The sequence below is a fragment of the Pochonia chlamydosporia genome, assembly GCF_001653235.2.
Source record: "Pochonia chlamydosporia 170 chromosome Unknown PCv3seq00016, whole genome shotgun sequence".
NCBI lineage: Eukaryota > Fungi > Ascomycota > Sordariomycetes > Hypocreales > Clavicipitaceae > Pochonia > Pochonia chlamydosporia.
Window position 1 is genome coordinate 90,071 of NW_019154051.1, and position 21,956 is coordinate 112,026.

The window sequence follows — 21,956 nt, forward strand, 5'->3', positions numbered from 1 at the left end:
TAAACATCTAATATAGTAGCTTTGTTTATCGAAATTTGATATAATTTTATCTGATTGATCTCTTTCTCAGCCTACCATACATGGCTATATGAATATTCAAATAGGGCCTTATATGAATATTGTAACGGGCTGGAGCCGCTTGGACGGCGGCTGCGCCGCCTATCACCAACTCCCATGACAGCTTGATTCTAGAACCTTCTATGGAAGGATAGGTATAAGGCGCCGTGATGATGCCACGACGTAGGAAGATCCTCTTTTCTTCTCTATCTTGATAGTAAACAGCATAGGGACTAGTTAGTTGAATCAACTCGCTAGAGGCCTTTCACAAATATGCATGAATATATTCATATGCACGCCCATATTTTACGTGAATATGAATATGTACTTTAGATTTCATATTCATGCATATTCATATATATTCATATAAACCCGGAGTAGGGCTGTGACCGCCGCTGATGTGTACATGGCAGGTGCCATTGAGGTGGGCGCGAGACGGGTGTTGGGAGCTTCATCGCTTGAACCAATCTGTTGTTGTTTAAGTGACTAAGTGGTTAACTCCACCTAATTTCGTCTTCTTAGGTTGCCAACCTTAGGACGCGGCCTTGAGCTTTCTTTCCTTTCATTATCCCTTAGCTCTAGATGGACAATGCGAAGGCATTTGCTGTCGTAGAGGGTTTTATGCCGACTCAATGGTGGTGTAGCGATGACCTTCGTACAGCATACTCACGGCTTAGCCGTACGACCATCGATATTCTTCCCGTACCAGCAATCAGTGGAGCCGGGCGGAGATTTTCAGGACCTACGCACACAACAAGATAGGACAGGCTACAATTGCTGATTGACACCATTGGGAGGATTGAGTGCATCGGCAACTGGTTGCGGGAGGGACAAATTAAAGCCTCTGCTGAGTGTGGGATGGGCCTACCCTGTGACCCAGAGGTCAAGAGGGTGGTGATATATGATAGCGTGTTAAATGAGAGCATTTCAGCGGCCTCTGGGCTATAATTCAATACTGCCATACATGTCATCACGGGAGCTCTTACCTTATATGAATATGCATGAATATGTTATATGAATATGTATTTCGCTGGACAAGTTGAATATAATATGACGAGGGACCTGCGGCCCCCCGTACCCCCCGCAGTTAGGATGCCAGCGCACGCTTATGAGAAAGCCCTCTTTGCACCGCCATTTCATGTTTTGCTGCATTTGGCGTGATGCACCAATCTATTAATTTACAAACACTGGAGTGTGCGTAATTCCCAATCCCTTGCCCTATCCTTCATATTCGAGCTCACTTTGGTTGTGAATCTACTCAGATCGAAAGGCGTCTCAAACATGATGGAAGAAAGCTTCTTAACTCGAGATATGGCAACATACGACAATCCTGGCGCATGATCCTTCCGTTCCAGGTTCAAGACCACTTGTTTCAGCGTCAATTCTTGTGCTTTGTGTACCGTAATGGCGTATGCAGGGCGAAGAGGGAAGTTAGTGCGCGAACAATCACGTTTTTTGTATTCGAATCGCCTGGTAACGGGGAAGATGGGAATGTAGTCAGTGCCGGGGAACTTGGGCCCCGTCGTAGTCATCGACTACTACCATGATTGCAGTTGGCATATCTTTGGTAGGATCTTGACCCTCACTCCAAACGACATCCCTCACCGTCCCCATAGACCCGTTCACCAAGCCATTCTCCACCCAGATATTTTCTGTTAACATGACCCTCGCCCCTAGACAGATGCAAAGCTGAGACTCCAATCCGTCTGCCTCATCATCATTGGCCCCCTCCGCGCCTCGGCCCGTATGAGTAGACTTGATTCTAAGGACGGGCATTTGGCAGTCACGGAGACGGTGGTTATGTATACGAACCTCCTCTCGACTGAAGTAAAGACGTAGCGCATCCTTAAATGATTCTACCTCATTAGGAGTTAGTTCATTCTGTACTCGAGTGCTCAAAAGCTGCCAACTCTGCTGGGATACTTGATAAACCCGCAACTCTTCGAGCGCGCGGCGGAACTGAAGCGTCTCTTCGTCATCACCATCTTGCCGCATCGACTGTTCCAAGCGTACTGTTGTATCCAGGGCTCGGTATGCTTGTTGGCCGGTCAAAAAGTCAGCGTTTCGCGCGTTGGGAAGATTTGAATACATCACAGTAGCTCCAATAGGAGGGAGTTGGTGGAAATCACCACAGACAAAGATGTTGATGCCTCCATACATCACGTTCTGACGGGCTGGGACAGTGTATTCAAAAGCCCCGCCTCGCCTCAGCCTGACCCTTAGGCTAGGCTAGGCTGAGTAAACACTTAAAACGAAATAGAGCATCACAACCTGGACATGTGATTAAATTGATTTCAGAACCTAGTAGAGGCATTACTTGTTTACCTTTTTCAACATTGTCTAGTACGATATATCCAGTGTAAAGCGTAATATATCCCAAAAACAAAACTTCGGACTTAAATGGAGGCTGGGTAAAACCCCTGCAAAATTAAGCGAGGCTGGGCTGATGAATACACTGGGCTGGGAAGATTTCTCTGAGACGTTGATCCAAGAGGCCCAAGAATTTAATGCCAATCATAGACTTCTCATCAATAATAAGGTATCTGCAATGTTTGAAGAGAGCTTGCAAAGAACACAGGTTCGATCTTGAGAGTTTCTGAGAGAGCCCCTGCGGGGGGGTTTTGACAGGAATCTTAAAAAGGCTATGTAACGTGCGGCCGTGGAAATTGTGGGCAGCGATCCCAGTCGGAGCAGCCCGCAAAACAGGGTCTCTGACTCCTGCAATAGTAGCCATTTCTTCCAGTTTCTTAATTGCCTGTAAAAGCACGTATGTCTTGCCGGTTCCTGCGACACCATCGAGGCTCACCATCAACTGGGGAGGGTTCCTTCCAGCAAGAAAATCGCTGTAATGATCGACAATCAGGTTGTAGACCGTACGTTGCTCGCCGTTAAGTAAATCAACAGAGTTCAGAGACGGGAGAAGTTGCTCCGCCGGAAAAGCACGCTTAGTAACATGCCAAAACGATGGGTCAATATCATACTTGCCTACGTGACGGCTCCAGTCATATTCTCGATCAGAATCCCGTTCTCCCAAGTTATCGCCATCCTCAACTCGCGTCAAGTCGTTTCCCGGGTGCGCAAGCCCGTAGGTTTCGAAGTCTGCAAGCGGTGCAGGAGGAGTGGGCCGGGATGGGTCAACGGCTTCAAACTCGTCATCGCCATCGGACTCTGCGTCATCATCGTCGACATCCAACTCATCGTAAAGGTCATCCCCATGGTTGTGGTTATCGCAGCAGAGTTCGTATGCTTCCTGAAAGGTCTCGGCAAGAAATCCATCAACTTGCAAAAGATCTTCCACCTTTTCGAATGGATGCGACAGCATCATCTTCACTCGACAGTAGTCCTCATACTCATCGTCGGTCGGGTTTGACTTGTAGCGAGGGAAGAACGTCACAGGCCGCGGTTTTCCTTTAGAGAGGCGTTGAAACTTGCTGACATCGTAGTGCTGCAGCCAGTTGATCAGAGTCACGTCCCTCAAGTGCTCTCCACCACTGGCGTGCTCAACCCTCAGTTTGTACCGCTTGTACGCCGAAAGCCCTTCTCTCAACATCATTTCTTCCCCTGCCTCACCATCATCAAACTGAATATGGCGATCTTGAGCCTGGTCAGGACGACAATCCAAAACCATGCATTGCCTAGTCGACTTTTGCTGGGGAATCTTAAGCAGGATATGGGAAATCTCTTGCGCCGACCAATCACGTTCCCCAACAAGCTTATTGAGCAGCCTGGCCGCAAAGGAAGTAATTGGACGATGATCACTGACATATGGCAGAATCTGGAATATGTTAGATCCGCAACAAACAATCCGAGGTGACCATACCTGATCCTGCAACTCTTGATATGATGCAGATTTGATTTCTGGCTTTGATACATACTTCGCCACATAGAGGATAAGCCCCTTGTATGTAACCGCTGGCTGCAAATCCGTGTTTGCTAACCACCCAAGAGCCATCACTGGCGAGCACTGGGCAAGGCGCTCCACATTGCGTTGCACACCCAGCATCCAGCTCTTTTTGTTGATGCTCTTCGTGACCAGAGCACGTTCTTGAAGCTCCCGAGGAAAGAAAAACCGGCATTCTACAATATTGGTGGTCTTGTTCTTCCTCAGGCACCTTCCAGGGGCACACTTGGCGTGCATCTGAAAGCGATTCATGAAGATTGCCACCTGTTCATCGGTATTGCAGATATGAATGAACGGCAGAGAAGCCGGATTCCTGGCGTCTGGCGGTCTTGTACTATTTGGATTAACGGCCGTAACTTTCCTATTCCAGTACTGTGCAAAAGCCTCCCGTTGTTCTGGGGTCCTGGCACCCATGGCGGGCGAATCCCTCATCCAGATGATGCAATGGATGTGACCTGTACCACGTGCTTGCCACTCATACCGAAACCAATAGTCGTCTAATCCCAAAAAGCTGGTCATAACATATTTCAAGAATGCCTTAAACAGAATATCGAGCCAAGCGGCGATAATGTGAGGGAATCGCTGGACATTCTCCCAGGCGATCTTTCGGCGATCCTCATCCGTGCCATCCCTCCAGTGATCATAGCGGGGTAAATGCCTATGGAGATCATCCCATTGGTGGTCAGCACAACTCCACGTGTAAAAAACAGTCCCTGTGGTTCCGAAATATCGGGCTGTTGCTTTGAGAGCGTTTTCTTTCTGTCTCCAATAAGGACGCGTCCCAGTCAAAGTTGCCCCTGAGCGAACGATGCTCTTGAGCAGAGTGCTTTCCTCGCCTAATAACTCCTTTAACTCGTCGAGTGACAGACCCAAGAGATCCGGGCGTTTCTTTACCCAGAAACCAGAAGCCTCTTGAGCTTTCTTTCTCATGAGCATATTGAAGACTAAGAATCGAAAGCGGGGACGGGCACCGAACCTTCCATCATGAAACTTCAGGAAGTGCTCCGCCCAATCAGCCAGGGAGACATTGCGTATCCTGCCTTGATGCCAATCGGCAGTGCCATACGGAAACAAAGTAGGGAAACACATGGCGAATAGGCGATGTTTTCGGCCCAACTCATCGATGGGGGTTTGCCTGATCTCCGGCGCTTGAGCGATAGGAAGTTTGCCCCTCCTATTAAAAGCCTCTTGCCGTTTGCCCATGTATGGCCTTTGGATGATTCTACCTCCTGCAGCCCAATCTAAGGTGCGAGGGTGGCGTAATATTTTAGATACTGCCTAATAGAATGACTATACATATTGCCGCAGATAGAAAAAGGGCCCTGCGATGGGTGAAGGGTGAAAGTCTACAGCCTGACGATGGCGAACTCGTCGGACGCGCGCTCTCCTTGGAAGGCGGCTTTCGATATTTCTCCCATAGAGCATGCATTCGCATAATTTGACCTCGCGTAAACTCATTTGAGCAATCGCTAGTTAGTTTAACGTTAATAAACATTAGTCTTAGCTAGCTAGATTTGTGCACACGAGGACAACTTACTCATCTGAATAGTCCATAAAATTATGAATTGCATCAAGACCAGGAAGATCAGGGCAGGAATGCTTACCAATCGGGCATCCGGTGCTACTATCAGCCGAGGCAGGGGTATCGGCGACGAAATCACCAAGAGCTGGGTCAGGATTGCAACCGCCTTCAAATACGTGCTCGAGACCAAACCAATGGCCCACCTCGTGGGTCGCGGTTCTTCCTAAATTTGTCCCATTCATGTAGCCTCCGGGAGTAGTGCCCGAGTTAATCACGCAGTTACTACTCGTAGAGTCGCTTGCGTTTGCATCCGGAGGCATGGACGCAAAGCCGAGCAGATCACTGATCTCATTCGGTGCGAAATTTGGCAAGCCCGATTGGGTGACTCGGTCGACGAAATATAAATTGAGAGCATCATTGCCTCCCTGCTGGAGAGTATTCATCATTCCCTCGTAGCTTCCTTTTGCACCGTTTGACCAATCCTCATTGATTGTCCAAGTCACATTCCGAAGCTTGAAGGAGATGCGAGCTGCTTTGAAATCCTGATTAAGAACTTCTAATTGCTTATCCAGGGTTTCCCGCTGTATCCAGATTAGTTAAGTTCACTGCGGTATGCGTGAATAGGGCTTTAACACACAGAAAGATGAGCAGCGGAAGTGGTCGAGTTTGAAATGGCATGCATGTAAGTATCGACGACTATTGGTGTCGTCGAGTTTACGTCGGTTCGATAGGGTAGGTCAGTATCTGTAGCTGACCGTCGTGAAGCTCTCGCCGCACCGCAACGGTGTCTGCCTTGGAGGTTGGCAATCGTAGGAGCTGCGGCAATTAACGTAAGAACTATTTGCAACATCTTCATATTGAATCTTTTTTTTTTTCCTTTTTTAGTTGCCAATGGTTATGACGGTAAAATGTTTGGCGATAGGATAAAGTAGTTTGCACGTATAAAATAAGCAACGATATTCAGACGACAAACCGGGGAGAGGCAGAGAAATGAACAGTTCCAGGCAATTGTTAGATTTAATGAAGAATAACATGTTCATCAAAGATACAATATTTTTTGTGCATAAATGGCACAGTGGTCATTCTGACAGCAATTTATGTGACACTTACTTTACAACACGTGCTGCTTCAGACCTAGAACATGAGACGGTGTAAAGCTTCAAGGATCCGCTTGTGCCAGCTTCACCTTAAAAGGTTTGGGGGATTCGTGTGGCTGTGGGGGACATAGCCTCAGGAGCTAGCAGGGGCATTCGGCCTCAGGCACTAGGCCGAAAATAGTGCCTGAGGCCGAATAAGGTGCTGATCAACTCACCTCAGCTTTCAATCAGGTGGGCTCGTTAGGTAACTACTTACTCTCCGATTCTGTCACTGTTAGATTGACGGGAATATGCGGCTAAAGCGGCGCAAAATTCGTTCTGTGGCTTGTGGCTGTCTGGACGAAAGGTAGCAAAGGACTTCCCCGCCCACACGAAATTGAAGGAAAATGAAGACCAACAATAACAACAGGATCATCAGAATCTGAATAATTTAATAATTCATCAATATACCGGTCGTTAGCCAAGTGAGGCATCATAAATCTAACAGGCTTATCCAGAAGTTGGTAAGTGGCAAAACCTCATAAGAAGTGGCACGCCAGCCGAGCCCCAATACTAACGTCACTGACAGTCGGTGAGGATAATCGTGTGGAGCGGATTGGACAGTCATATGCACTTGTGCTTACGAGATATGGTACCCGTGCCTTTGCGACATTCCTTTTTTATGTACAAAGATATCAGAGACGCATCGGCGATATATGAAACCGTATGAAACCGACTGAAACATAAGTAACTATGAAACTCGGAGTGTTATGGTTTGCTTGGTTGCGTCAGCCATGCTGACATCGCGATGCACAGCCACTCGACCTACAATGTCTGGTCTGGCAAATGTAGGGATCCCCGAGTTGGAAGGGTTGTTGAAGCCGGGCTGGTTGGACTCCCCTATCGTTTGCAGGGCGGAGTCGGCCGTACATGCTGTGGGAAGCCCAGTGGTGGTCGATTGAGCATGATGAGTTTCCGAGTTGAGGGTTATGCATGGAAGAGATAAGTCGTATTCGAAGTTACAAGGTTGGACAAAAGTACGCAATAAGTCCTGTAAGATATAGATCATATCAACCTCGGAGTGAGATGTGGTGCGGGCGAGCGTGGGGAGGAATGCTGACTTTTGGAGAATCTGGAACGCATGTATGTGAGGTCTTCCCCAGCGGTGTTTTATTTCGCCAAAACTGCACCTCATCGAAAGTGTTTGACTTCTCACTTGACGTCGTCCATGTTTTGGGTTGGAAAGGGGGGTTTACATTGACAATGCCCTCATTGATCGGGGAGGTGCGAAATCCTAGAAGCCAGGCCCTGTTGTGAAAAAGCGAGACGAAATTTAAGTCCAGTGACAAGGCTAGCTTCTCTCGCGTCTTTCCCTCGGGCTCGGACTTGCTCAGATAAGGAAATCGACGAAGAGCGGCAAGTATCAGTGGTTATATGCTAAATTGAAAGAGGGCTGACCCTGCACCGGCTGGAATACGCCTTCTTGGACTTCAACGCACGGCTTGGACTTGGACACAACCCAGTAGCTCCTTAATATTTGTTGCAGCGACATTCTCTTGCGTTGACCCTTTCGACCTTCAACTCTGGGAACAATTAACTTCTAAATGATGCCGGCTGCTACGTTCAAATACAGGAGGTTGGCCTGCAGCCATTTGAGACTCGGTATAATGCCCTCAAATGATTGCACTCGGTATTCCAATTCACGTCGCTGCTGTGGGTCAGTAATACCGGGCCAAACTTGGCCGCTTGCGAAGGCCTGGTGAATCCACAGCTGGTCTGCTTTGCTAGCGGCAGGGGCGCGGCCCTCCAGGGCGAGGACTGTGTCCCGATCAATAGAGTGTTGCAAAAATCTGCTGCCAAGTGTGAGCCTCGACCATCCTGTGTATATGAGGTTCCAACCGGCAATAGTCTCTCCAAAAATACGGTTGTCAAAAACCGAGCTGTAGCATCCAAGCTGGAGGAAATCAACAACAGCCGGAAAATGCCCCAGCAAGTCTAGTGCCTCCATCATAGGAACACGCTGGGTGAGTCGTTGAAAGATGTACTGTTTCGATTTACTCAAACGTTGATGCCACTCATGGAACTCCAAACTGCCGTCTCCATACTCTCGCAGCTTGCAGTATACACGCCCATCCGAGTCTGGGGTCTCATGCTGAAATTACTCTGTCCGCGACCTTACCGTTTGGTTGGTTCGCAATTGCGAAAGGCTCATACATGACAGCCTAACGGTCCACCGCTCATGTGGGTTAATATTCGTTGTCGCTTCGATCCGGTGGCGACCCTGAGTGAAGCACACGAAGTGGTCATCAAGGCAAGGGAATTGCCATCGAGGTTATGTCGATTGAGATCCTGACGAGACAAGCCCAGCTTGTTCAGGAATGACGGCGCTTCGGCATTGTCGATATAGCCGTCAATCCAATGCCTACTATTTTCATGATCAGCCGAATTACACTCAAATAGTGTTTGGAGCCGTTCTGTTTGTCGGGTGTTGTGTAACCGCTCTCCTACCCCCTCCACAAACTGCAAGTTTTGCAGAGGAACTTGAACCACTCCCAAAATGTCTACTTCGGACTTCTCCATGGTTTCTGCCTGTTCGAGCGTGGGGCACGGGAATTTGAGAGTTTGTTACCAGGAGAGCTCACCATGAATGTAGCCAGAGGTGGAGAAACCACAGCGGCGCAAGGGTGGACGGAGAGAACAAATGAGTACGCGTGTGTATGCAAAGTTGAAGAATTAGGATTCAAATTGTGTTTTCCAGAGACTTCTTCTTAGTCGTTCTATTTAAAGAACCATGAGTCATCTCGAAGAAAACGCATGCTGATGCTGGAGGGGTCAAATCAGTCATCGAGCAGTGCCTGAACAAATGCGAAACCCATCAAGAGGTGCTTAGGTTGAGGTCACGCTTTTGCCTAAATTCCTGGCAGACCAGGTCCTCATCGCTACGAGGCTATTTTTGGTGCAGAACATTAACATCTGTCAACCAATCCAAATCTCCCCACACCTAAGCGCCAGGGGCTACTTTTCGCTGCAGAATCGCCTCCTCATCCAATCCAAAGCACCATTGACTACTTTCGCTGCAGAACAATGCCCTAAGCGCCAGGGGCTATTTTCGCTGCAGAACGGTTGCCCACCCCGCCAATCCGAGGCGTCACGAGTACTTTCGCCGCAGAATATTGGCCTTACTTACCACAGATTGCCGGGGGGTTAATTTCTGAGAAAGAATCATCAGGTTTTTCATCATATAGATGTATGTAATAGCGTGGGGTATAGTGACTCATGTCTTGAACCTCAGAACTTTGATCTAGTAAACCAGATACGCAATTGCGCGGTTTGTCGAGGTCAGGTATCGCATCGTCGGATTTACCAAGTGGGGCAGACATTTCAACAGTTCCGAGTCTGAGTTAAGTTCAGCATAAAAAGAGCTTTCTAAACCAAGTTTGGCGGCATTTCAAAGCCAGATATGGAGATGCTAAACCAGAGAATTGAACAGTGACATTTAAATTGGAGTTTTGGCGATATTTATACCATATACTGAAACTTACTGAAACTTACTGAAACTCTGAAACTGAAACCACAAGGCGTTTCAGTGAAACGATACAGAGCACAGTTTCATATCATATGAAACTGTATCTGAAACGTATATGTTTCTATCCATCACTGACAGATTCCATCTCCCCTTTCCAGATCTCTTAATTTACTAGTCTGCGGAACTCTGACTTACCTACACGAACTGTGCCATGACACCACGGAGCAGGTCGTTGCGGAGACTGCAGGCAATGAGACTCCAAGGAGCAAGGGAAGAGGCGAAAGAAAAGCTGAGGAACAAGATGCCCTATACTCGGCGGGGAGGGAGGAACAGTGCATTGTAGTCAAGCTGTAGCGCAGTGGAAATAAGAATGAGCTGAAATTGCCCGAACGCACTAGATTTTGGTGAAAACATGCGAGAGCTAAGTCGTGACACCTTGGGAGGAAGTCTACAACCGTCAACTGTCATGAACCAGTTGCTCCACCGCCTTGTGAGGGCTGGTTGATTGACTAGTTGAGTCTGGGGCCAATGAGGAGCGCTAAAAGTGCGGCGTCCCTATCAATTGCCTTAATTTACACCACACCATGGTCCGGCGCACCCGTCGGAATCTGAGCAACAGATGAAAGAAGAACCTCAGCTCAGATAACTACTGACTCGAGAGTTCCCCAGAAGAACTCCCAATCCTCGCGTTCCCCGCACCCCTGCAGATCAACCCAATTTCAATCGGAGGATGCGTCAGCCCTTCCCATAGGGCTGTATGTAACGTGCTAATTTACCCTGCAGGCTAATTATGCACGGCCCGGAAAGGTGCCGAAGGTCATGAAAGGGCGGGGCTGGAAGACTTGGCGTTTAGGCGCAATACGATCATTACGTGTCACACAACTGTGGGTCACATGAGATCAAGTATGACGGCACCGAAAGTGCCAATTATCTGAGGAGCAAGAGCTCCATACAAAGGAAATCGTTGTAGTTTTGTCTCTTTTAGAACATGTCCAAAGGAAGCTCTTACTCAAGCTATCTCCTTAAGGGCGGCTTTGCACCCATGGTCCGTGCACGGTTCGCTTATTTGCTTGGCAGTACAGTATTTCGTTAGCGACGCGTCGGTCATAAGGATGATGGTACCTGCTAATTTGTGCGCCAAAAACAGGTTACTGTACTTTAATGGGCGTCCTTGGACCATTCTGATTGGATCGCTGTAGAGGCACGGACCATGGTTGCAAAGCCGCCCTTAAGGAGATCAAAATCTCATGCGTTGACTCATTAGCCTCAATCGGTCCCGCAAGTAGAGTGACGTATAAGTGAGATGGCTGTAGTTGCAGATGTAACCACTCCCAACTGGAAATCCAACAATAGTAGAGGATCACCAGTAAGTGGTTATTACCTGCCCAGATGGCAGTCAAAGCCAACGAGAGCGTGCACAAGTGCAATAAGTTGCTCAGGGCGAGAACTGGAAGCTCAGCTCATAATTCACATCACCGCCGATAGGTTGGGTGAAATTGTCGTCAAACAAAATGACGAAGCTTCATCCAGTTGCGCCTCGGTCTGCATTGGGCCATACAAAATTTGGACCAATCAGGTCTGAGGAAACTTTTGCGCATCCCTGTCCGCACCAAGCCCTCATTATTTGATACATATACAGGAGAGGCAACCCCAGGGGGGGTTGCGCAAAGAGCCTTGAGGAACGAAAGGTTGAGGTGGCGAAAACAACCAATCACAAGGGTGAAAACTCGAACCAATCAGAAGCGGGAGCTTTCAGGGGCGGTGCATAGTCCTTTCGTTCCTCAAGGCACAGTCTTTAACAGGAGAGGCAACCCCAGGGGGGGTTGCGCAAAGAGCCTTGAGGAACGAAAGGTTGAGGTGGCGAAAACAACCAATCACAAGGGTGAAAACTCGAACCAATCAGAAGCGGGAGCTTTCAGGGGCGGTGCATAGTCCTTTCGTTCCTCAAGGCATGGGACGCACCCAAATCTCAATTTGGACGCACCCCCCCACATTTAGCCACACCTGAGGTAGCTTCAGCCACATGGCCTCCGACTTCGCGGACCCAAGCCATCGACGTCAAAACTGTTCAGTGTTGGTTGTGATTGTCGCGATTCTCAAAACCAACCAACTAACCACTGCTGAGGTGATAGAAATTCCTCTTCGACTTCTGAACCACGGATCGTCAGTTATCAGTGGGTAGCAAACGTCCCAGTAGTTCTTGCAGGACTGCGGTCTAGATGCTAGGACTTCGAGACATGCAGAAGTCCTAGATCTTGACTTGAACAGAAGCGCCAATCTGCAAATAGCCACAAAACCCTGTTAATAGAATGGAAATATGTGAATTCGCCGTGTATTGAATACAATAGCTTTACAAGTAGTCGATAAGATTCTTTTAATGTTGGCTATGGCGCCTCCTCCAGGCTTTCCTCGAGAGTCAACACGAAGTGGCATTAACAGGTCAGCGCGACGGAACTACTCTCAATTCGAACTAGGATCAACTCTTGACGAGGACGACGCAGCTGACCTACCAGACCAACAACAGCCTTTGCGAAAACGGCGCAAGGTTTCTGCTAGAGTCACAACTCGACATACTCGTCAACAGGCAAAGGAACATAGGGCGAGGTCCGCAAGGCCAATGCAGCTAAACAGCATCATTCTCCAGGTGTGGGGGAGGACCATAAAATAACGGAGATTTTGCTTGCGAAGGGACAGAAAAAGTGGGAGGAAAAGGAAAAGGTTTGCGATAGCATTGTAGTTGCAACGGATTAAGGTAGGAAGTCAACCTGGCTTGCCTGGGTAAGCATAATACAGTGCTGCTCATGCACTGTAAGTAGTTGCTGGTACGGTGGAAATACTGGGGACATCACCTGCAGCAAATTTGACCGGGCCATTATCGGAGACTGCTGTGGCTGAATGTGGGGGGGTGCGTCCGAATAGAGATTTGGGTGCGTCCCATTAAAGACTGTCCATTATTTGGGGGAAAACTTAAAGAACTAATGTAATACAGCCTTCGGCTGAACAAGCGAAACTTTATTGTCACATACCTACTCGTTGAGAAACGCATCTGCGACCTGATGCCTTGCAGAGGATAATCTCCAAAACTGAGGACATGTATGCTTGTAACAAAACCTGGCTATTTTGGATTTGTATTTCAGGCTCAGCCTGATATTAGAACCGATGACAAAGTCGCTCTGCTGGATGGGCTCCATTCGTCAATGGTGCTTGAGGATCTCGAAACTGGCTAACATAGGATGAAATCATGGTTGCAATTATGCATATGTATGTCTTATCAGTCGGATGCGGCGTGGTCTGCAGGAAGGAGTATTCTACATTGACTTACCGGAGTTGGATTAAAGCACGATATCAAACCCGAAATAACCTTGTTTTGTTGTCTCCACCCACACAAGTTGCTCTTCTGCCACGCGGTCTACTTCAAAATATTTAAGCCCAGTGCTCGGTGCAGGATAGGGGCTGTCGTACTCTGCTTCAGATCCTGCTTCTGATTTTCAGGTTGAATCCCGACCTCCTCAACCCTATTGAGTTTCCGTCTCAGAAAATTTCCACTAGACAAGCGTCTCTGACTCTCCATACTGCTACGGCCGAGTGCCTGCCACACACCTCAATGACGGGGCTCACCGTCGTGTCTTTGGGCAACCAGGGTGCCAGTTCGACGCCCGGTTTGGACGGTCAATCCTGAGCCCAAACGATTTTCCTCCATGATGTCCCATCACAATCCGACACCCCTGAACCTCCAACAACCAGACAGCTGGGCTTTGCTCCACAGTCAGCTACGTTCAACCAGCATCATCAGTTTCATCTCCACAGAATAATCGCTCAAGGGACGCGTTTCTTGGCCCTGTTCGTGCATTACGCCAGTATAAGATTGTCGATTAGGCCCAGCCTCAATTCCAAGGTCGCCGTTGCAGTCCCTTTCATAATTAACCCTATCATATGTCTGCGCTCTCCGATCTTTGTCGGCCCGGCCTCTTTTCACGATCACTTTGCCCATTCGCCTTTACGAAGAGCTTCTGACGGCAGCTTATATCAAGACGTCTTGAACATTGAGTACTTCAACATCAGTGACGCCAATTAACACATGAGAATCCCTTCCAATAGCCCGCCCATTAGCCCTTCACATATTCTTCAACAGGTTCCGGGCATGTATCAACCAGCTTTTGGGTTGGCTCGTCCAAGCGGTGGCCCTAGTGGTGGCATAGAACCCCCCGACATGCAGCCTAGCAACAAGCCTCTTCTTACCTTGACTTCGCAAGAACGAACCGACATTACATACAATGTCACTTCCGCTATCGATGGCGATTTTACATCGAGCAATGGCCAAGATGAGCCAGCCAAGACTCACATTGACCAAGATTGGTTGACACCTCCAGAAAAAGGTATGATCAAGATTAACGTTTTCTAGTGAGCCATGACCAGAACTAATTATACAATCTACTTTAGGTCGGCACAATTCATACCCCTGGTCTGTTACTTATCTGTTCTGTCCCGGAGATGTGGCTGTTGGATGTTCCCAAAGCTCACCTAAGTTATCACCAACTCCTGACTTTTCCCCAAATACCAAATCCTCCAGCTCTGTGTCACCCCTTAACAGACTGGTTATGTCGTCGCCATTTCGTAAACGGCAGTCTACTGTTCTGAACAATTTGATTGCGATGGGTCTAGCAGACCGCGAATATAACACCGGCCAGGAAACATACCCTACAAAACGAGTACAGAAACATTCTGCCACATTCCAATGTGCACTGTGTGCCAAGAGGTTTACGCGCGCGTATAACTTGAAATCTCACATGAGAACTCACACAGATGATCGGCCATTTGTATGTACCGTCTGTGGGAAAGCATTCACTCGTCAGAATGACCAAAAGAGGCACGAGAGTCTACATTCTGGTCAGAAGAGATACGTTTGTGAAGGGAATCTCGGCGCTGGCGGTCAATGGGGCTGTGGCAGACGATTTGCTCGTGCTGATGCCCTTGGCCGTCATTTACGCTCTGAAACCGGACGCATCTGCATTAGGCCGCTACTAGATGAGAAGAAGGTTGAATACCAGTTGCAACGACAAGAGCGACTCCTGCAACAAGGTATGGCTCAGAAGTTGGGTGCTCAGCAAGCCACGGCGTTGGGTCCGTCAACTGCGTACGCTCTCTGTGCCAATGGCGACGATATGCGTCATACAAACTTACTGCAATCGTGTTGTACTTTAGATCAGATGAATTGGTCCACCCCGAGCGAAGGGGGTGGTATGGAGGATCGTCTTGGTGGTCGGCCGTCTTTTGATGCGGGCGAGTATTACAAAGGGCAATGTAATGTAATTTATTTACGCCCGGAGGGATGATCCCTAGAGGGCCATAACGATGCGCTACTTGCTCATTCTACCCTGTAAGCTAAACACCTAGAGCCCGACAATGGTTTCCTTCCTAAGCACCTGCAGCCTCATTTCGCCAACTGACTGTCCTGCCCTGAGGTCATTCCCCCCGAGTGCCCAGCATCCCATCGTCGGCAGCTGGAGCTCGGTCGGTCAGTGCAAGGCTGCACGACTAGGATATTACGCGCTGATTCCAGTCCACTTGTCTAACTCATCGCAGGTTTACCTGTTCAAATGTCCGCATCCAGCCTTCCTGTTGCCATTGCAAACTTGATCGTTGTTCGGACTGCCGCCATGTCTGGCTTCCACCCCTCGCCATCCGATCCAGACTTGCCTCCCAGGAAGAAAGACAAGTTTCCAACCTTGGTCCGCTCGTACCGTATCATGTCTTCCCTCTCCGAGTTCCAACGTCTGCACCGAAACAGGAAATGCTCGACTGTCTCTGCGGCTTGGCCGCAGCTGCATTGGTCCGAACCTGTAGCCCTGATGCTGTGCAGGTACCTGTTGAGCCTGCACTTTCCTGTTCGCAATTGTACCAGTATTCTTGACTCCTTGGCACTCAAAGCGTCATAAATGGTCCGCGTGTGCTTGCCCGGAAGTGCTGTGTCGATCCGTTGCGAATGCCGGCCTACACCGATGGGTATCCTTTGCCGCTGCTGTTGCTGTTGGCCGAGCAGCAGTCTGGTTCTCGTAGATCGTGCTTGATATCTTGCTTTTTCCCGGACGCACCCGTCCTTCGTAGCCTCGCGGGCCGCTGTCTTGGCCGCCGCACCCGGCCGGAAGCCCTCATGCCCTGCCGGCACCCACAGCACTGACACCGGCACATCTCGCAGATGCGGCAGCCTCGCCTGCCTGTACACCTCTTGGACTGCCCGTTGTCCGGATTGCTGTCGAGGTTGTCCTACCACTTGAACGGCTGCCCTATTGCTGCTGACGATGACCACGTTCCTGTGCGGCAGCTTCACCGGCACGTATCGAAATGCCCATGCCATTGCCTCCAGCTCGGCCATGTACGGGTTCACATCCTCACGCGGCCCCAGCGTGACCGAGAACCGGACCAACACATCCCTCTTGCCCTTTGCCGTCACATACTCCACGTAACCCCCCATACCAACCATTCCTCCCCTCTCCGAAGAGCTCGTCGAGATAACCACGCCTCGGGCCGTTCTTGCAGCCTCTGCTGCTTCGTCTCGGTCCACATCACACACGACGCGGATCCGGCCCTCCCAAGGTGCCATGGCAAACTCTTGGATCACTTCCAGCCACTCTCCTGCTCCGTCCCTGTACCGCCGGGCCATCTTCTGCATCGGCGACGTAAACCGTTGACATATCCTTATGCTTAGTCTCGCCAGCGGGTGTTCGCTCGGTAGGGTGCGTAGGCTGGTCCACGTCTTGGCGGCAGCCCTGGCATGTCGTTGAAGCACTGGCTCAATGCTCGCCTCTGCCTCTGCGATGGCCGCGGCGACGCTTCGAAATGCCCCTGTCACGGCCTGCGCACCGACTGCTTGTGCCTGGCTCAACCAGATCGTCTCCTTCTCACCGCAAGCGTGTGTCCACACATTGGAGGCATAATCCATGGCCGGCGCCACTGCAGCCGCGAACAGCTGTCTGGCCACGCGCGGGGACAATCCACGGAGTCTCTTAAGCTGCATCGCGACAGACAGGCCCTTGGCAGCAGCCTCGGCAATGTGCTCTTTGTATCTGAGCTCTGCATCCAGCACCACTCCCAGCACCTTGGCGGTGTCCTTCGGTTGTATAGTCTGTCCATTGACCACGAAGTTGTTCTGGCTGCCACGTCTAGCCGTTCTCGTGAAATGGATAACGGCTGTCTTGCTGCCCTCAAAAGTCGCACCGCTCCGCCTCGCCCAGGCCACGGCTCGGTCGATGATGGCCTGGATCCCGTCCCGGTTCGCCTCCGCTGTCTTCCCTGTCACCCAGGCCGAGTAGTCGTCCACGAAGGCGATTGCCCCCTCCGTCGTGCTGATGCTCGTCTGCACAAGATCCGCGTTGAAGAAGAGGAAGAGGATTGGTGACAGCGGAGACCCCTGCGGCAGGCCCGCCTGTGGGAGAGGTTTCTGGGGGGAGTGGTATCCATTGACGTCGATGCTGGCCGTCCTACCGGAGCAGAACGCATCCACCCACCGAACCAGCTGCCCAGGCAGACCTCGTGCCGCCAGCCTCTGCAGCAGTCTCTCCCTGAACACGCCGTTGTATGCTCCCTTGACATCAAAGCTCACCAGGCTGAGCACCTTGCCCATCCTCCATGCTCTGTATATGTTTTCCTGCAGGAGAATAAGCGCTTGCTCGGCCGAACGTCGCTTCCTCGCGCCAAAATGGTTGGCCGGTAGCAAGCCATGCGTCTCGACCATATACGATATTCGCTCCGCCACCACCGCCTCTAACACCTTGCCCAGCGTTGAGAGCAAGGAGATCGGTCGCCAGGCTCTCGCCGCCGTGTAGTCGTCCTTGTCAGGTTTCTTCAGCGGGATGATTCTCGCGCTTCTCCACTGCCGAGGCAGCTCGCCGCTCCCGAGTGATAATCGAAACAGATGCAGTACCCGTTCCTTGACCACCGGCCACAGCTCTTTCCACACCGTTGCCGGCAGGCCATCGTCCCCGGGCGCCTTCCATGGCTTGGCAGCCATCACCTTCCTCTCCACCTCTTCCATGGTCAGCTCTGGCCACGCCAGCGGCGCTCGTGGCGGCCCCTCAAGCTCATCCTCGATTTGAATCGGCAGCGGCGGGAAGAAGGTGCGGAGCAGCTCCTCTGCCTGCTCCAGCCGGCCCGTCGTCGTCATTCCGTCCTCCTTCTTTAGCGGCGGTACCTTTTCCTCCAAGTTCGCAGATCTCCGCCCCAGGTACTTGGATGCTCTCCAGATGTTGCCATCTTCGGCCAGGAACTCTTCCCAATGCCGCCGTTTTTGCTTTCGCACAGCGTGATGGTATTCCTTGGCCGCCTCACTCGCTTTCCTCTCCAGGTCCGGCGCTAGCGGCCCCGCTCTTCTCCGGGCCCTGGCCTGGTTTCTCCAAAAAGTGTAGATCTGCCGGAGCCGGGTCAAGTCCATGGTCCACCACCGCTAGTTGAATTTACCACTAGACCAAAAATACGAATCCGTACCTAGTCTTAGTGTATAGCGGTTTATAGCCAACTCCGCTTCCCATATGGGCTTGGCCGCGCCAGCGGTGTCAGCTCTTGTATTGCCGCGACCACAATCCGCATGAACCGGTCGGTTTGACCTTGTAAATCCCATGCCCTCCAGCACACCAACTTCAGCTCTCTCGAAATCCTGTCGCGGATTGCCTTCCAGGGCGCATTCTTGAACAGGAACCGCGGCTCAGCCTCTCGGCAGGGCACATCAATGTCAAATATTATCTGGATTGGCCGGTGGTCTGAACCGTACTCGGTCGGATGTATGGCGCACTTGATCCTCTCCTCCGCCAATTCCTCCGTAACTAGCACCAGGTCAATCGTGCTCTCGAGTCCAGGTTTTGGCCCCTGCCACGTCTTGGTACCGCGCGGTAGGAGGCTCTGGAGGCCATGATCGTTCATGAGGTCGATGATCGGCTGGCCTTCTCCTTGTCGTCTCATTATCGTGCCATCGCCTCCCCATAGCACATCATGGCGGTTAAAGTCTCCCGCCACCACCACATCCGTTCGCTCGCCTGTGTCACTGCGAAATCGCGAGATCAGGTTACCCACCTCTCGGACCGCCGCCAGCAAGGCCGATACGTCATTGCACTGCACATAGACCGATATCACTAGGACTTGCCTGTCCTGGAGACGGAGAACGGCTGCAGTCAGATCGGGAGACGATATCGCTACTTGCTCTGCCTCCAAGTCTCGCCGCACCCAGAGCATGCTCCGGATCGGCCATCCCATCGGATTGGCGATGCTCGGCACCATCTTCGTCCAGTTGCTGTGGCTCGTTGGGGCCGTCACCACCGCGCCGTCGACCAGCCGCGCGTATGGCTCTGTCAGTGAGAGGACTGCATAGTCACTCAATTCCGCATCATTCATCACCCCGAGCTGCACCGTGTCCCGCTTGCGCACGTTCAACTGGAAGATGCGTAGGTCCCTATGCATTACTTGGCGGGTTGCGTACTCGACAGTTTGGACTGGACGACTCATGCGGTCCGGTGCACAGGACGCACTTGGGTTCTACGGCCCGGCACTGTCCGTGACCGTGCCCCGGCTGCGCACACCGTCCACATGCCCTTGGCTTCTTGCAGGAAAAGGCCTTGTGGCCCAGCTCCTGGCAGTTGTAACACTGCACCGGTCCGACTCGCGGCTCAAACACGTTGGTGTAGGCCGTCTCGCCAGCCAGGTCGAAATACATGCCGTCGAGTAGCCGTTTCGCATCGGTTCCCTTGGTCACGTAGATCACCATGGACCCGTAGGCCTTACCGGAGTCTCTCTTGCTGAGCCATGAAATCTTGGCGATCGTGACGTTGTTTTCCTCGCCGAGAGCTTCGGCGGCACCCGTTGGAATCTAGGGGACATTTTATATCGAACAGCGAGAGCTTCGCGAAAAGGACAGCCTGTTCCGGCATTTACGGCTACAACATCTTCTGTAAAGTAGTAGGCTGCGGAGAGGACCTGCGACGAATTAATATGTTTCTATCTTCGAATTACTGTATGACCAAAATCATGGGCTTTATCACCTCGGCTTACTGGTTCCCCTTTCGCCGTCGAACTTATCCTAAACGGTGCCTTCCAGCCTAAAACATTATAGACCAGCGAGCAGAGTCGGAAACTGTTCCATACAATCGCCCATATACTAATTGCACGCACCTTGCATGCCTAGGTGAAGAATGTTCACATGAATATTTACGCAGTGCGTACAGTATGGATCATCTACGATCAGCTTGAGTTGGGTCGTATCCTGCCAGATCTCGTAAATCTGCTGCGCATTAGATAAGGACATAGCTGTTTAGGTTTAACCTTTCTCTAGCCGTTGAATTTCCTACTTAAGCAGTTGAGCAAAACATCTTTTCTGCCCGTTCATAGTTTGAGCTTGTGCCAATACTTACTCAGACGCCCGGTCCAAGAGATGCAGGAACGCACTGCTCACCAAACTGAGTACCCAACGGCAGAGTAACCACACTATATCCAGGAAACAGTTTTCAATTTCATTCTGGCGAAACGGGCTCTCATTCTCCAAATATACGGCTCATCCCTCTTGCTCTACGACAATTTGGGTGATGTTGGTGGCGGCTCGTCAATACCTCTCTCTGACCTCACGCGATCGCAATCATCCTCGTAATACTGCGCGCCCGCTGTCGAGGAGCTGGCGAGTTTCGGGGGCTTGTTGCTGGCTGTGTCCTTATTCATAGGCAATAGGGAATCGGTATCTTCGCGTGCTTCCATCTGCAGGATGGACATGCCGTGGCTGAGTGTCGTCTTGCACTTGCTTATAAACGACGATCTGTGTCGCTTCAGTGATCGATCAATAGCGATGTCGTCGTGGGAGATACTTGCGCCGGGTGACAAGTCGGCGTCGGGATGCGGGAGGGTGGTGTTGCGGCCTGGTGACCGTCGTTAAGTGATCCAATAGCAAAACGCAGAGGTGCCGAACCTGGACCTACCTTCATTAAAAGGCTCCGGGAAGCCAGTGTCTCTGGACTGGCGGCATATCTTGATCATCTTTGGAGGAGACATGAATTGGATCTGTATAATAACTGCAGCAATCGGCAATTGACACCTGTGAGAATCATTCTGTCCTGCTGCTCTCTGCCACGAGGATGGAGCTTGGCAAATCACCATTTAAATGATGAGGAACTGGGTTCCCAGCGAGACTGCTTCGCCACACTCAAATCGGGTCAAGGGCACAAACTATACTGGATGTCGCCTCCTGGGCCAGCACCACGGCAAGCCATTGTCACTGCGACGGTAAATTTGCTAGGGGATTTGCTTGAATCCGATTGCTCAATTGATGGCCGGAATACAGAGACACAGCCTCCGGGGGCTATGCTGCATCATGTCTCGAATTCCCTCCGACCGGTATACATAAGCCGCGTCACGGATCATCAACTTCGGCAAGTGTCCGTCGCAGAAATACTGATACTTGATGCATTGAATCCCAAAATTTGTGGCGTCGGCAAGCATCCTCTACAAATCCGACACAACGCTTCTGCCGATGGTCAGTTCTCAGCTCCCATGGTGAGGGATTAAAGACCGAAAAAAAAAAAACAGAGTCCCAGGATGTTACACAATCACCCGGAAAGCAGAGTACTGACAAACCAGGCGTCGAATAATTGCCGCCCGAGGGTCCTTCTATTAATCTCCTCATACATGTGCACTTGTGGAACCATTAGATGTAACACAATTGGCAAGTGCAAAAGACTGCAGTTCTCTACCTTCTGCTATTTTTGAGACGACTACACAATATTCTACATATACAAAAGACTTAATTGCTCCCGCTCGATGCTATTCTTTTGCGTCGCTGTCTGATGCTGATGTCGATGCCACACTTGCTAGACGCGCCATCTCTGCAGCTGTTACCTGAAGGGG

The 21,956-nt window shown here is 50.7% G+C and overlaps 3 protein-coding genes across 3 annotated transcripts; all 3 read right to left on the reverse strand.

Moving 5' to 3' along the window:
- Window positions 1–2,485: 2,485 nt before the first annotated feature.
- On the reverse strand, window positions 2,486–6,336 carry VFPPC_11558 (ATP-dependent DNA helicase PIF1; the record flags this gene model as incomplete). The annotated part of the gene is made up of 5 exons (XM_018289703.2): window positions 2,486–3,832; window positions 3,878–5,199; window positions 5,327–5,427; window positions 5,496–6,061; window positions 6,118–6,336. 5 exons carry the CDS (start codon window positions 6,334–6,336, stop codon window positions 2,486–2,488), a joined length of 3,555 nt encoding a protein of 1,184 aa, XP_018136594.1.
- Window positions 6,337–8,156: 1,820 nt separating this feature from the next.
- On the reverse strand, window positions 8,157–9,136 carry VFPPC_11561 (hypothetical protein; the record flags this gene model as incomplete). The annotated part of the gene is made up of 2 exons (XM_018289704.1): window positions 8,157–8,708; window positions 8,771–9,136. 2 exons carry the CDS (start codon window positions 9,134–9,136, stop codon window positions 8,157–8,159), a joined length of 918 nt encoding a protein of 305 aa, XP_018136595.1.
- A 6,539-nt stretch (window positions 9,137–15,675) lies between these two features.
- VFPPC_11563 (reverse transcriptase) lies at window positions 15,676–18,510 on the reverse strand (the record flags this gene model as incomplete). The annotated part of the gene is made up of 1 exon (XM_018289705.1): window positions 15,676–18,510. The coding sequence occupies one exon, from the start codon at window positions 18,508–18,510 to the stop codon at window positions 15,676–15,678; it is 2,835 nt and encodes a 944-aa protein (XP_018136598.1).
- Window positions 18,511–21,956: the final 3,446 nt, after the last annotated feature.